At 34.9% G+C, this 14,322-nt stretch overlaps 1 protein-coding gene across 3 annotated transcripts in view; it reads right to left on the minus strand.

Moving 5' to 3' along the window:
- AFG1L (AFG1 like ATPase) overlaps nt 1–14,322 on the minus strand; it is a 70,249-nt gene that overhangs the window by 38,580 nt on the left and 17,347 nt on the right. For 2 of the 3 annotated variants that reach the window (XM_071741215.1, XM_071741213.1), the window contains exons 3-7: nt 13,456–13,507; nt 12,827–12,928; nt 11,388–11,518; nt 5,888–5,987; nt 2,940–2,998 (exon numbers count right to left, since the gene is read on the minus strand). In XM_071741215.1, the coding sequence (XP_071597316.1) occupies nt 2,940–2,998; nt 5,888–5,987; nt 11,388–11,518; nt 12,827–12,928; nt 13,456–13,507 (444 nt within the window). The remainder of the gene's footprint in view (nt 1–2,939; nt 2,999–5,887; nt 5,988–11,387; nt 11,519–12,826; nt 12,929–13,455; nt 13,508–14,322) is intronic. The other variant, XM_071741214.1, reaches the window with a different exon arrangement.

Raw genomic sequence — 14,322 nt, forward strand, 5'->3', positions numbered from 1 at the left:
CAAAAGAACTAAAATAAAGCATACTTTCTTTCTTGTTTTTTTTAAGAGCCTTACTTCAGATCTTATATCTATTTATTAAAGATGCACAGCTTTATTTGTAAACCGGTTTTAAAATGTTTAGAAATTTTTATATTTCTTACTGTTTTAGGACAACAATTTTTGAAGTATTTCCACTCTAGGCATTTGAATTTGAAAGTAACTGTGAGCAATGTTTTTCTTTTCAAGAACTGGCTTTGCAAAAAAGGAAAAAAAAATAATCACAATTCACGCACTTTAAAATGCTCAGTAAAAGATGCTGCAAGATTAAAAGCTCAGTCACAAGGGTCTGAATCTAATTGCAATTACAGAATTAAAAGATTTTTCTTCCTAATACTTCTTATCTCTGTAAAGCTCTTTGTAAAATTTCATGCACTGAAGAAGCACTCAAGTCTGTTGCAGAAACTAAGCCTTCCATAAAGAATATTGTGTCACAAAGAATTCTAGCCACAGCCACAAACCAATCAATTTAGTTTTTTGCTGCTTATGAAAGCTACTACTTTAAGTTACAAGGTTAGAGAATCCCTGAAAATTTAAATCTCAAACTATATAAAGTTTCAAAAGACCAGAATACAGGGACAGGTTCAGAATTGGGCAGAGGACACAGGAAGGGCAGGAAGAGCTGCTGACAGCCCAACTGGCCTGGGCCACCTGCACAGACCTGGAAGCTTTTATGTGGCCCCAAGAAAAAAATCCATCAATTGCACCTCCATTTACAGGTGCTCAGTATCCACTTGTTCCCAGTAATCTATCAACTAGAAAGGCAACAGAGACAAACTTTAGACAACTGTATCTTCCCTAGAGCATTGTTTCACCTTTTTGCTTATTCCACAGGAATTGGTTTGTAGTTGTCTCTGTAAGAAATAGGAACCTAAATACAGATACTGGAATCATATCACCTGTAGAAAATAAAACCAACAATGAAAGCAAGGGTGAACATGAGCAATTCCAGACCCAAGGAAGAAACCATTTCTTTTGATCATCTGAAGACAGATTTTTGTTTTATGGTTACCAGGGTATTGAAGAATTGTGCGTTCCATTCATGAGGAACAGAACAGCCTGAAATTTATTTCAAGTGAAGCATCTCTTCACTCAACAGAAATGTACTGTCAATACTTTCCATTCATCTCATCTTCCCAAGAATATTTAAAAGAATTTGAAGCTCCTGTGTTGCACTTGAACTGCTTTTAGTGTTAAAGCCTTATTTTTATAATTTATCATCATAAAAGTTAATTTCTGAAACAAACAGAAAAAAACAACACACCCGATCACTCCCCCTAAACCCCAAACAAAAGCCATTTAGGAGGCTCTAAGCCCAGAGAAAACAAAGACAGGAGCTGGTCCAAGTTGCCAAAGCCACTTTAAGGAAACAAGTTACATGACACTGATGCTACACAGAGACTCATGACTTGGAGTGAGGTAAAGGTAGAGAAGACAGTAAATCAAACATCTGCAAGCATCAAATGTAATATTTTTCCTTTATATTTCCACACAGAACCCTGGAAAATATAATCTTTACAATTCTTAAAGTCACACATGGAATTATAAACAGGTGAAGTAAAAGCTACTCCATCTGCTAACACCAATGCCATGATTTATAAGCACATTTGGGAGGCCTAAATCTCCATTTCTCAAACAACCACAGATAGAATATCAATTTAGTTCTATACATTACTTTGTATTGTACTACTTTGTAATGTGTCATTTGCTAAAAGTCTTACTATAAAATACATTGTAATGTGGCTTATTTAATGTCTGCTTCTCGTGTGTCAAACACAAACTGTAAATTTTAGCCTGATTACTCTGATCATCAGTGACATCAAAGAGCCTCACACTTTTTAAACCTGGTTATCGCTCAAATATCAGCACAAGATGGGATTTTTCAAAGGTGCTTAAGCAATTAAACATTCTAACAATTCCAAAATGCCCCACTGAAAACCCAAGGCACCATCAACTGCTTTACTGCTGACGACCTGAACAGAAACATCCAACCAATGCACCTATTCAGCATTTCCAAGTTTCTTCTCATTAAGCCAAACCTACCTTAAACTCATACCTTCCTTTTATCTTAGATACTGATATAGTTAACAGTATTTACATATTTGTGCTGGCAATACTGTTGTGAAGCAGGGAAGTGCTATTTCTATTTTATATGTCATGTCAATACAGGTGGAGCAGGGCAGAGGTTAGCTGTATGCTAACCCTCAATAATGTAAGAATACAATCATACCTTGTAAATTAAAAACTTGTAAATTAAAAACCTATGACTTGCTCAGAACTCAGAAGTGTGAGTTCAGCATATGTTCTTATTAATAGTAAGCACCGATTGTATTATTCACACTGAAAAAGGATGCTCCATTTTTTTATCTAAATGAATTACTTCAAGTTTACAGCCTGCCACACCACAGCGTGCAGACTCTGGGAAGCTCACTCCAGAACTGCTGCATGTTGGATGTTATGAGAAGCCTCACAAAAACTCATTTATACACAACAAAGACAACCCAGAAACAATGCAATTGAGGGATACATCCCAAATACTACTTCCTTTACACCAAAGGAACACCAAGGTTTTATCTCATAATAAATGTGAGATGTCTACAAATGCAACACAGAACAGTTAGAGGACTACTATATTAGATAGCATTAAGAAAGTCCTATCCAAACAAACAAATTTTGCTACCTTATTCAAAAGTTATTTTTTTGTCATAATAAAAATATCCAACTTTCAAGACATGTTAATACTGGACAGGAAGATTACTTTTTTGCCTTACCTCAAGTACTTTTGCCCCAAACAGTTAAAGCATCTTATCTGAAGACTAGTGTCAAAGCAATCCTGTACAAATCTCTAATTTATTAATACATCAGATGAAACTGAAAAGCATTGAACAAGTGACTCTCCTTACCTTCAGCACAGCAATGAATGGCACGAAATTAGCTCTCTGAAGACCATTTTTATAGAGATCTGAAAGAAAGGAAATCAGTACCATTTTGCTACTTAGTCTTAATAACAATATCAGCTTGTATTTTAGCCTGGCAAATAAAACTTGTTGCAGAAAAAGGCAGAAAAGGAGAGATGAAATTTATTTCTCCTCTTTTGCTGTATGAAAATTGTATACATTCTTAAGGAAGAAAGGAACATCATGGAAAAGTGTGAAAAAGGCAGTGAGTGAAAGATGACTTAAATCTCCAATGGCATAGAACTGATTTTAGCAGAAGAAGTAAGACCACCTTCTGTTTTAAGTTAAGGCTATAAAAAAGGATTTGTAATTCTGCATATACATCAGTGTAATTATAAGACCAAAACTATGCAGCTGCTAAGTCCCAAGTATTTGGCAGAGGAGAAAATAACATAAACAATAATATAAACAAAAAAATACTCTATTTGGGTTTAGAAGGTTAGTATCATTCTTAGGCAGTGTACTATGGTACACTATCTTCTAGCAATTCTACCAGGTAAACCCCCCTTTCCAAAGCTAAAAAAAAAAAAAAGTCATCCCTAAGGAAAAAGAAATTAAAATGCAAATTTGCAAAAAATAAAACCTGCAAATCTGCATTCAAAGAAAATACTAATTTAAAAGCAAATTGCATTTTGTATCTTATTTTGTATTTTATACAGCATACAGTTCTCTACGGAAACTATAGAGTTCTGGATGGAAACTATCCACCTGCCCAACGTGTACCTAACAGAATGACTTTTTCATTGAAAATGCTATCACTTAAACTGAAAGATGGGCTGTTCTTCTTCATTAATATTAGGAAGACTTATCAAAAGGCAGCAGAGCATCTATGACTACCAGAAAGAATAAACAATAGACACCTGGTGGAGATGTCACCAAAATTCCCAACACAGACCATGCCAGCTTATTAATATCACCTATATTCTCAATAATGCCTGAAGACTACTACTGTGTTAAAGCTTTTATTGTCTGCCAGCACCTCATGGTGAAGACACAGAATGCATAAAAAAACAGCTGGTTTTCACAAATTTGACATGCCCGCAGAAACATGTAGGAAAATTATCAGTGAAGATGATTCCATACTCTAATTACCACCAAAGTTATATGAAGCCATATATAGTTTTCATTCATAACTGCAAATCCTGATAACTATACACTTACTAAAACATCAACCAATTGCATATTTACTTATTAAAATTACTGAACGTGTAGCACTACTGTAAGGTACTTCTGTTAGTCCTTCTAGTTAACAAGGCCATGAGGTTTTGTATTATGTCTCTGTTTTGTGAGAATAAGAAAAATAAACAGTAATTTTGGTTGAGAAATGAAGCCAGGATTCCTTGAACACTGCATCTGAGTTTTCACCTTCACAATTCCCCAGGGCAGAAGTTTAGCATGGTTAAGAGTAACACTAATGGTCAGCAGCTGGGTACATCTGCTCTCTAATGAAGAAGCCACTTTTCTCCTTTGTGTCCACAAGAAACTAATCTCTCAATTCAGTTTTTAACCTTGATGCAGCATGCTATGCTAACCCAACTCTTCCATGTGGGAGGCATGCAGACACACACCATAAACACATGGGAGTAGTGAGAAGGAAAATAAAAGCAGGCGTTGATCAGTGTCTGGACTCAACATAGTTCAGTTCTGGAGATGCCATTCTTGGCATTCTCATTGGGGTAGCTGGCACAAATGGATATCTTTCCAGTTGACACAGTGACTTAACATGTATATATATTTAAAAAAAAAAAAAAAAAAAAAAAAACAACCAAAAAAAAACAACCAAAAAAACCCCAACCAACCAAAAAAACAACAAAAAAACCCCCCAGGGAAATAATGGTCCCAAATCGAGAACTCAGTCTAAATAGGACACAATCCTCGATTTCTGATAAAAATCTCTCCTCAACTTTAAAGAACAGTGCTTAAAAAAACAGAAGGATACTTCCTGAACAACACACTAGCTCCCAGTTTATCTGTAGTTAGCCCAACAACAGGAATTATGATTTCACCTTGTTTGCTCAAACAAGGAAAATAAACCAATGGGAAATTATTTCCCCTTCTAATAAAAACAAAGCACACTGTAAATCTTTAGTGATTCTCTCTTAGTCAGTTTGGGTAGAAAAATTACCTGGTTGTTACAGTTAATACTGAATTCTTCAGGTTTTTTTGCAAACATTTGAAATTAATTAATCTATAAGTGTCATACAAGTTGCAGAGAAAGCATGCATTATGCTAACTGCTAACAGCATATTACAGCAAACATTCTTTTCCTCTACAAAAAATTACAATTGCTGCTTGGTTAAAACCCATACCAACTTAGGGACTTCAGCAAGTCATGCTCTACCTAAAAATACTGTTAGAAATTGAAACCTTCCACCTAAGTAAGTCCCAACCAGTGACCTCACACCAGGCTGTGAGAATAGCATCTTTATAAGGAGTTCTCCTTGCAGCTGGTGAATCAAGTTTGCAGATTTACAAGTGAGAAACCAAGAAGGAATGTCCTCTTGTTATTTCCCCACTTCTGCAGAATATAATCTTTCCTGTCCTGAAATACATCCAAAACACAGACAATATTTCACCCCTCCTCAACTTCCCTGTCTCCAAATACCCTTCCACTGGTTTGGAGAGAGTAGAGGAGATGAGAAAACAAGGGGAGAGGTAGGGAGTGGTGTTAGCGATAGTGGGAGGAACACCTTGAGTTTGAGAGGAGTAAGACTTAGTGAAAAACCTTTCTTCCTTATGCACATGAGAAAAGAGGGGATAAATTGGAGTATCTTGTATTCTTCAAGACTATAGGGTTTATTAGTATTAAACACCATGTGATTTTAATACAATTCTTTTGTAAGATACTGAGATTAATTGTATTTGGGTAATACTAATAGCATGTTTGTTTTTACCTTCTGGCGGCCTGTTAGATGTTGCCACAACGACAACCCCATTTTGGAACAGATTTTCAAAAAGCTGCTTCAGAATCATGGCATCAGCAATGTCAGTGACCTGAAGAAGACAACACATTTGTTTTATGTTGCTTTCAGCTTCTGCTGCAATAGATTTGCAAGTGGCTTTATAGCTTGGAAAAATGCTTGTTAGTGAAAGCCGTGGAGAAAGATTCTAATTATTGCTTGGTGAGGAAAAAAATAAAAGGGATAATTAATAAGCAGTGAATGTACCACAGTCTTTCAAAACTTGCCTACTCTTTACTGCCGAACTACAGCATTTCTTTACCAATTGCTAAATGATTCCATGTTAACTTCTATTATAAAACTACAGGTGGGAGACAGAAAACAAACCCGAACATTTGAGAGGCCTAATTAATTAGAAACAACGTGAAAAAAAAAAAAAACAGAAGACAGAAAAAAAATATACACCAGCTGTTTTACATTTCTATTACCTTTGAGGCAAAGGTTTGCAGAGGTGAATTTAAATGGTCATGAGACTGCAGAAATAAAGACAAGTAGCCAACTATACATAATCAGCTGCTGTTGAAAATAGAATGATATGACATAGATACTATTGTGTGATTGTTGCAAAAAACAATTCAACAGATGGCCCATCACAAAAATAAGCAATTTCATTGTTCTTTTTAAGTGCCTTCTATTACTGTCCATGAATAATCAAAAGGCACGGCAGTCACTTCCAGCACAGTCAGCCTCTTCTAACCTTCAGGCACAAAACACTAACAAAAAATAAAAGTGGGTGGGATCAGTGATAATGGGGAAAAGAAAAAAGAAAAAAAGACTAAAAATATAACCCATGAAGTAAAATTTCTTTAAATATCTAACTTCAGATTAACTAAATAGCTTTACAGTACCAAGAAATAAAAGGAAATAAAAAAGAGAAGCAACTCTGCAGAAAAGAAAAAGATGTAATAATTTATTCCAAACAAAAAGCCCCCATTGTTACAATAGCAATTTGTATTTCACAGCTCACCAGCCGAGATCAGCAACCCTAATAGTATACCAAATTTATTACCATTACATTTGTTTCTCCTGCATTCCCTTTGATTACTATATCACTTGTTGCATTCTGACTTACTGAAACAGTTCCCCATTCTGAAGAAATAAAAAAATGATGGCATGCTGAGTTACACACACAATCATTACACAGGAGATTGACAGATTGCTACACTTCACCATTTTAGATGTGTATGTTTTGACAGTAATACATCTACAAAAAGACTTTAACCACTATGATTTATTTTTCTCCCCTACTCCACAACCATCACATCCCCCCATTATTCTCCTACTTCTAAATTACCTTTCTGGGCATTAAAAAAAATTAATTCTACAGCAGAGACAGTAAAACACTTGGGTTACATTTCCAACAGCTACTTTGGAAGCAAAAATGTTCATGAAGAACCATATTAAAGACACCACTTTCCTTCTTCCAAAGAGTACTTCTAATTAGTTCTATGGAATGCACTAAAACAGATTTTTCTTCCATTTTCAAAAACAAACTTACATAATAAGTAACACACTCCTTATATTTGCCCATTTCTGATCATGAAGGTCCAGTATTTCAAAAAACATGTAGTAATTCACTATAATACTGGATGTCTGATACATCTGCTTATGCACCCACCTACCCATAATTTATTTCTTCTGAGCTTTCGCTGTTCCTAAAAGACAATACACACAAGGAATTGGTATTTTAGAAGTTACTGAATTTCTTGTATCACAAAGCAAACCTAACAGTCAAGTTTTAAAAAATATATATGCATATACACATTTTGATACAAGCTTGCTTGTTTAAAAATACTGTAAGGCAGGGAGGGAAAGAATGCTCACATAAAAAAAATACTAACATCCTCTTATTAACAAGAACAGTTATTTCATGCAGGCTTCTGATGTTTTCAACTCCATCACAAAAAAAAAGTCTCAAAAGTTCTGCAAGAAAGAAACAGCCATTTTGAGAGCTGGGATGCAAATACAAAACTCTTTATCTAATATAGCTTGTGAAAGAACAGCTCTACAAGATAAAACAGGTAGAAGACAGTAACTAAAGCAATGTCATTTCTCATGTGTTTTTACTGTATCCACCATTCACTGCAAGAGGAAACAAAAGCATAGGCTACAAATTACCAACAAGCAGAGCCTGCTAATGGAGAAAATGGATAAATTTCATTAGCATTTAAGAGAAAAAATTTTTATGACCTAGTGCTGCTTTCCATTATGACTCAAGTAAAAAAAAAAAAAAAGTAAGATTAAAAAAAAAGAAAATACTACACTAACAGTTAATTTACATGTGTAAGTGCCTGAGACTCAGTCATCCACTGATTGGTACAGTTCTGTGTAATGAACAGCAAACACAAGCATGTATTACCAGTAATTAGTATTAGCACAAAAATAAGAGCCTAATTTTTATTAGAGGCTTTTAATAGCATGCAGGTTAGCAAAAACTCCCTAAACAGTAGTTGGCTTTAAGTCCAAGTGGTACCAATGGTATACATGAAGACTAACACTGTATCAACATCCAGCTTACCCAGAATTAGGGATGCTGTTTTCATTAACAACACTAACACAGGTTTACCATCACATGCCAAAATCAGAGTTTCTAATTACCTGTATGTATTTATTTGATCACTAAACAACAACTATGCTCTTTATTGACCAACCTCTGTGTTCTGAAACATCAGAATTCCAGTTATGAACCCCTTAATTCAAGGGTTTTTCTTCCAAATGAGGATGTTTTTTGAAAGGCTTATAATTTTTGCGATTTAAAAAAAAAACCTAATATTTATAGTAAACTGTGTAACAAAGATCAGCAAGATGTAGCAACTGTTTAATAACCTGAAAACCTGTGGTTCAGGGAAGTGCTGACCACAAACTTGGTTCAGAATGGACAAACTCTGACACTAACACCATTGCTAGGGTCCTGGCTACCAGAAGGCATTTGCAATAAGAAACATTTTAGATAATTTATGGTTTTTAATACAACAATATTTTTGATCACACAAAACTATTTTTTCTAGTAATAAAAATATTTTTTCTACATCAATTAGTCAACTCTTCACTTGTTCAACAATTCTTTGGGCTTTACACGAAGACTCACTTCAGGGTACTTCTGGTTTGCTTTAGCCCACTAAGAGAGGAACGTGCAGCCTCAGCAATGCTTTTGTCTTTGGAAGTTCTGCATTTGGCTTCCTCTGACATATGAGCATTAACAATACGTTATGCCATCCCAGTTACAATATCACTCATCTTCATGTCTTATCTTAATATAAATAAGTAGATAAATAAAATAAAATTAATAAATAAAGCCAGATTATTCCTCCCTTTTTTTTTCCCCAACAGGTACTTGAAGGCAAGCCAAAGTGTTTAAAGCAAATCTCAATAGTTTTCCAATGTTTCCTCCACACACAAGTATTTTGCCAAAGTACTGTAGAGCCAACTTGACTTTGCATCTGTCAAAACAGACAGCAGCTTTGTCTGCAAGTCAGAGCAGTAATTGTTCTGAGTCTCCAGTTCTTTCCATTTTCATTTTAATTCAGCAATTCTTTAAATAGGAGTGAATCAGACTGCAGTGAAATCTCCATTGCAGCCATTATCTTCACTGGGGAAAGGGGCTGCAAACATCCTGAATTAGATATGGCTCCTTATTATCAATGTTATTGTGTCACCATATAAGCACTTCTTCCAGTCGCTGCATTATTTTTTTACTATTTAAGCAGAAGGTTTCTTATCCCAAATTCAGTGCCTTCTGCTAAATATAAGAAAGCTGCAACTCCTCTTCAATAGGCAAGGCTGCCACAGCAGTCCATGCTACAGAAAATCAGTCAAGAAATCCAGCTGTCCAGAGGTCTGTGAATTTAGAACATCAGTACAGACAGAACAAGTAGATTTTTAAAATTCACTTAAGAATGCAAAGTCTTAGACACATTTTAAAGTATAGGTCTTGTATGACTTTCCCAACTGTGACCCACCAACAAAACCAGTTTTACAACTGAAGTGATTGATGCAGCTCAAACAGGTCAGCAGGGGGAGCAGGCAATCAATTTGAAACAAAAAATACCAGCTCTCCCCTTCAAATGTGGAAAGTCTGGAAACACAGTACCGCCAGGGTTTTAAAGCAGTGGGCACGTATATAGAAAAGCAGCTGTTTTCACTAACACAGGGAACAGCAGAGATGCCTCCTTCTGCCATTTGAGCACTTGATGTCGTGACAGTAAACACTCCTCCTTCCCCTCTCCAAACCTTCCCATTTCTTCCTAGTGTAAATGGCAGTGTATCTGTATTTAGTTTTTTATACTGCAAGTTTTGGAAGCCCAGCATTCATATTCACTAGATAAAACACAACTTAAATGAGTAAACAGCAGCAGTTGAAATGACTCCACACATTCTGAAACCAGAGACCAAAGGACTACCCGTTGCTGGAAAAATGCAAGAGTAACTTTAAACAAGAACATCTACAAATTTATAGCTACAAAAATCCTCTTCATGGGAGCTGTTCATAACCAAGTTATTTTCTCAGGTGTGGAGGCTTGTAAAATAATAGCTAGGAGATGTAAATTGCTGTCCATTCCAGTAATGTATTAATTTAAGAGCATAACACAATTTACAATTTTTTTTCTACTGGTGATTTGAGAACTAATATCTGTTCTTATCTTGCTCTGTATTTTCCCTCTGAATTAAAAAAAAAAAATCTCAGTTGGTTAGAGCTGCCAAATACCTCAAGTCTTTCTTCTAAAATTTTTTACAAAGCAATTATACACTTAGATTTGTGACTTGCCCTTAGAACAAAATTCACAAGGTGTGTAAAACAAATTAAACAACCCATTTAGCTTGTCCAAAGATCACTTTATGAGGTTATTTTTAATTTTCACATATAATGCAATGTCAGATTTCTTAAAATGTTAATTATGTTGGTATAATCTGGCGTTTCTATGCCAAAGGCTCCAATAACTCTAGGGAAGAATTTAGATTGAATTTGACATGTTATTTCCATGTCCTTACTTAACTTAAACAAACATTTTGTTGGATTGCATGAACTACAGCAAAGCCCAGGCATGCCAAGCAAATACCTGGCAGTGACTCTCATGGACACTGTGCAGACCCAGTACAAGATGCTGGTCCCTGCCCTGACGTACTAATGGACCTCTCACAAAACTCCAGCAGTCCCTTGTACAACCAGTAACCAGACTGGTAAATGAAAGCACGATAAGGAGATGCACACCCTTTACTTGCATCTTATTTCCTGAGGGGAGAAAAAACACAACAACAAAAAACCAACAAACCAACCTACCATCTCCATAATGGTGAAATCACTTCTGCTCTTCAACATCTACAGTTCACTACTGCCCGGTGAATCGAATCAGTAGTAACAGGTGCCATATTTTAAGATCAAAAGTAATTTTATGAAGTTTCCTTTTAAGTGAAGGAGTAGTCTTTGTTTTCTTACCTGAAATTCATCAAAACATAAGAGAGCAGCCTCTTCACTTATTTCCTCTGCTACTGGTGCAATTGGATCATATGACTTAGACATAAATCCTGCCTTCCTTTTCGGCAAGTTCTGCTTAAGGCGATGTATTCCTGAGTTGATAAACCAGAAAAGAACAAATATTTCAGATTTCTTTTTTGAAGACAGGAAGAGCAGAATTATTTAACTACCAAATAAAAAGTAACCCACTCCACTAAAAATAAGAAAGCTTCAAATTTAGCCCAACTTCAAGAGGGTAAAATAGTTTTCAACCACATCCAGGCAATTATTAAAAGCTAAAAGATTCTGTGATTCATATTTTCTTGTTTAGAAACAACTTAAACAAAAAAAAACAAAGAACCCTTGAGTGCTATGAACCTAAAATTCATCTTTTGTAAACTTATTAAAATTACAGTTACATCTTGCTCACATTCATGAACTTAGTTTTAGTTTCACTTTGTAATATGGTATATTCTATCTCAGTCTTGAGTATGAAAAACCCTTACAGTGTTTACAAGTCAGTGGCACACCTCTATGCCTTGCATGCTCTGGAGGTACACTTAGAATGCATGCAGTTAAAAGAAGCCATACATAGTTAACACAGTTCTGTTTTAAAATGTAAAGATGATGATAGTGGCACAAAGTAAGATTACTACATCCATACTTCACTGTCTCATGGACTGTATTCCATCTGACTATAAACAAACATCTGTAAAACAAAGATCCTGCAATAAGAGGATACCTTTGCTAAGATTAAGCACAACTGACAAGAAATGGAAGCAGCAAATCTCAACAGTGACTCGATGATGACAAGAAGGACAGCACTAAGAGTGGCAGAAGTTGTTTCCAAGAAAAATGCAGCTGCCACAATACTTGTAAATTACAGCACTATTTAACAGTTTCACAGTAGTTTAAGATCACAATTTTCTGAAATTAAGAATGAACTTCCTTCTATTATTTTTTCCTCTAACTTGCTAATAGTATGACTAAGGTTGCCAGCCAGAACAGTTCTCATTCCTCTTGGTGATGATACCTAGTTTAGTTACTGCTTGTTCAAAATGCAGATTGAATTTAACCTTTACTATTTCTGTTTTTGCAATTGCTTTATCCAGATTTAATGTAAGCTAGCTGGTAACTGGAATTAATTTAGTTAAGGATTTAATCCTAAATACACACCCAGGTTTTCTATACACTCAGGTATAGAGAATCTTTTGAGAAGAGATACCTGAAATATAATATGTAATTAATATCTACTCTGGTATGAAAGGCAATGCTCAAGTCTTTAAACTTCTAATATTTTACTTTGTGGGTTTTTTTCTTAAATATTTATGCCAATCAGTATGAATATGAGAATGAGACAGACTTTTTTATAAATACCATATATCACAAAAATTCTTGTAAATACCTGTGTCTGCACTTACTCTGGTGTACATCTAGCATGAAGCCATGAAAATGGACTCTCTTTTTCCTTTCTACTTGTAAGTGAGAGAAGAACATGTCCATCACCATTGTCTTTCCTGTGCCTTAAAATAAAATGAAATAAAATTTAAAAACCAAAAAACCCCCACCAAATAGGTTATCAATTTAAAACAGTATGTACTGATTACAATAATGATTATTCATTATAAACTAATGAAACCATACTCTTCCACAGCATAAGACTAACACAATTAGCTCCATATGCATCCAGAAAACACCCATAGTATCTCCTCTTAGAAAGCAGGTACGCTTTCATGAGGCATTATTGCAATTCAGAAATATGAATTCTCTCTGTGGAGCTCTCAATTACTTCCCAGCTTCTTAAATTGCATTCTTAAATATCATCAAGTCAGTAATGTTGAAAAAAAATGCACACGTGGTAATGTAGATCAATCCAACAGCTTCCAGAATTCAGAGTGTTAAATAACATCATAATATGCAAGAAAATTAATCCTGGAAAATTCATTAGAACAATAATGCTACATAAATATAAAACTTTTAGATACTCCAGAATTTAAATAGACATGCATTTAGAGGAAATGCCATTGAAACTGGTGCAACTGAAACTTACCAACATCTCCGTATACATAAAGACCTTTTGGGGGTTTGTTTTTGGCAAAGAGCTGCAAATAAAAAGAATAAATAAGAATATGAGGTAAAGCAAAAGCACGCACATTGCTGTGGTAAAGGAAGAAATTAGCTTCCAAAGTAGGATGAGCTATCAAAGTGCAACCCTGAATAACCTGTTAGTTTAGAATTGGTAAGCAATCTTAATATTATATTTGTGTAAATTCTATAAAAGAGGCCAAACACACGTGCAGTGTTTGGTTGATTTCTTTTTTTTAGATTTCTGTGAAAATATCCCCAGCCTTAGTACACAGAACACATATAAAATAACCAAACATTTCTCAACCCATCATCATAAAAATAAATCCTTTTCCTCATGAAAACATTTGAACAGTCCTAGGAAAAAGGATACAAATTTAAGCAGTATTGTAGTCTTCCTACATATATGCATTATACACTTATTACAGCAGCTCTAAGATATAAGCCATTAGGATTTAGAAAAGCAGTACTGCAAAGCCACTGAGCATTGTATGTCCCATTTCACTTTCAATCTTAAATGCAGAATCATCTCTGGTTTAAACAGGATTAAAATCAATGCAGTCACAAGAAAAATATGTTCCTTTATAAATGTGATTATAAAAAGGTTCATTTCAAAGTATGCCTTTTTGTTAACTATTTCCTCAGCTGAGTCATGTTTATCTTGAATGAATACTGCTTAAGAATTTTTAATCTCTTATATTATTATTCAGTATCTATGTTATGACACCTGACAGTTCATTCTGTTTCACTGAAATATATGTATTTATGGAAAACTTACAATAACATCAAGACTTTCAATTTGAAACAGTCCCCCACCCAACCACTATTGTGC

Source organism: Heliangelus exortis, chromosome 3 (genome assembly GCF_036169615.1).
Source record: "Heliangelus exortis chromosome 3, bHelExo1.hap1, whole genome shotgun sequence".
In the NCBI taxonomy this organism is placed as follows: Eukaryota; Metazoa; Chordata; class Aves; order Apodiformes; family Trochilidae; genus Heliangelus; species Heliangelus exortis.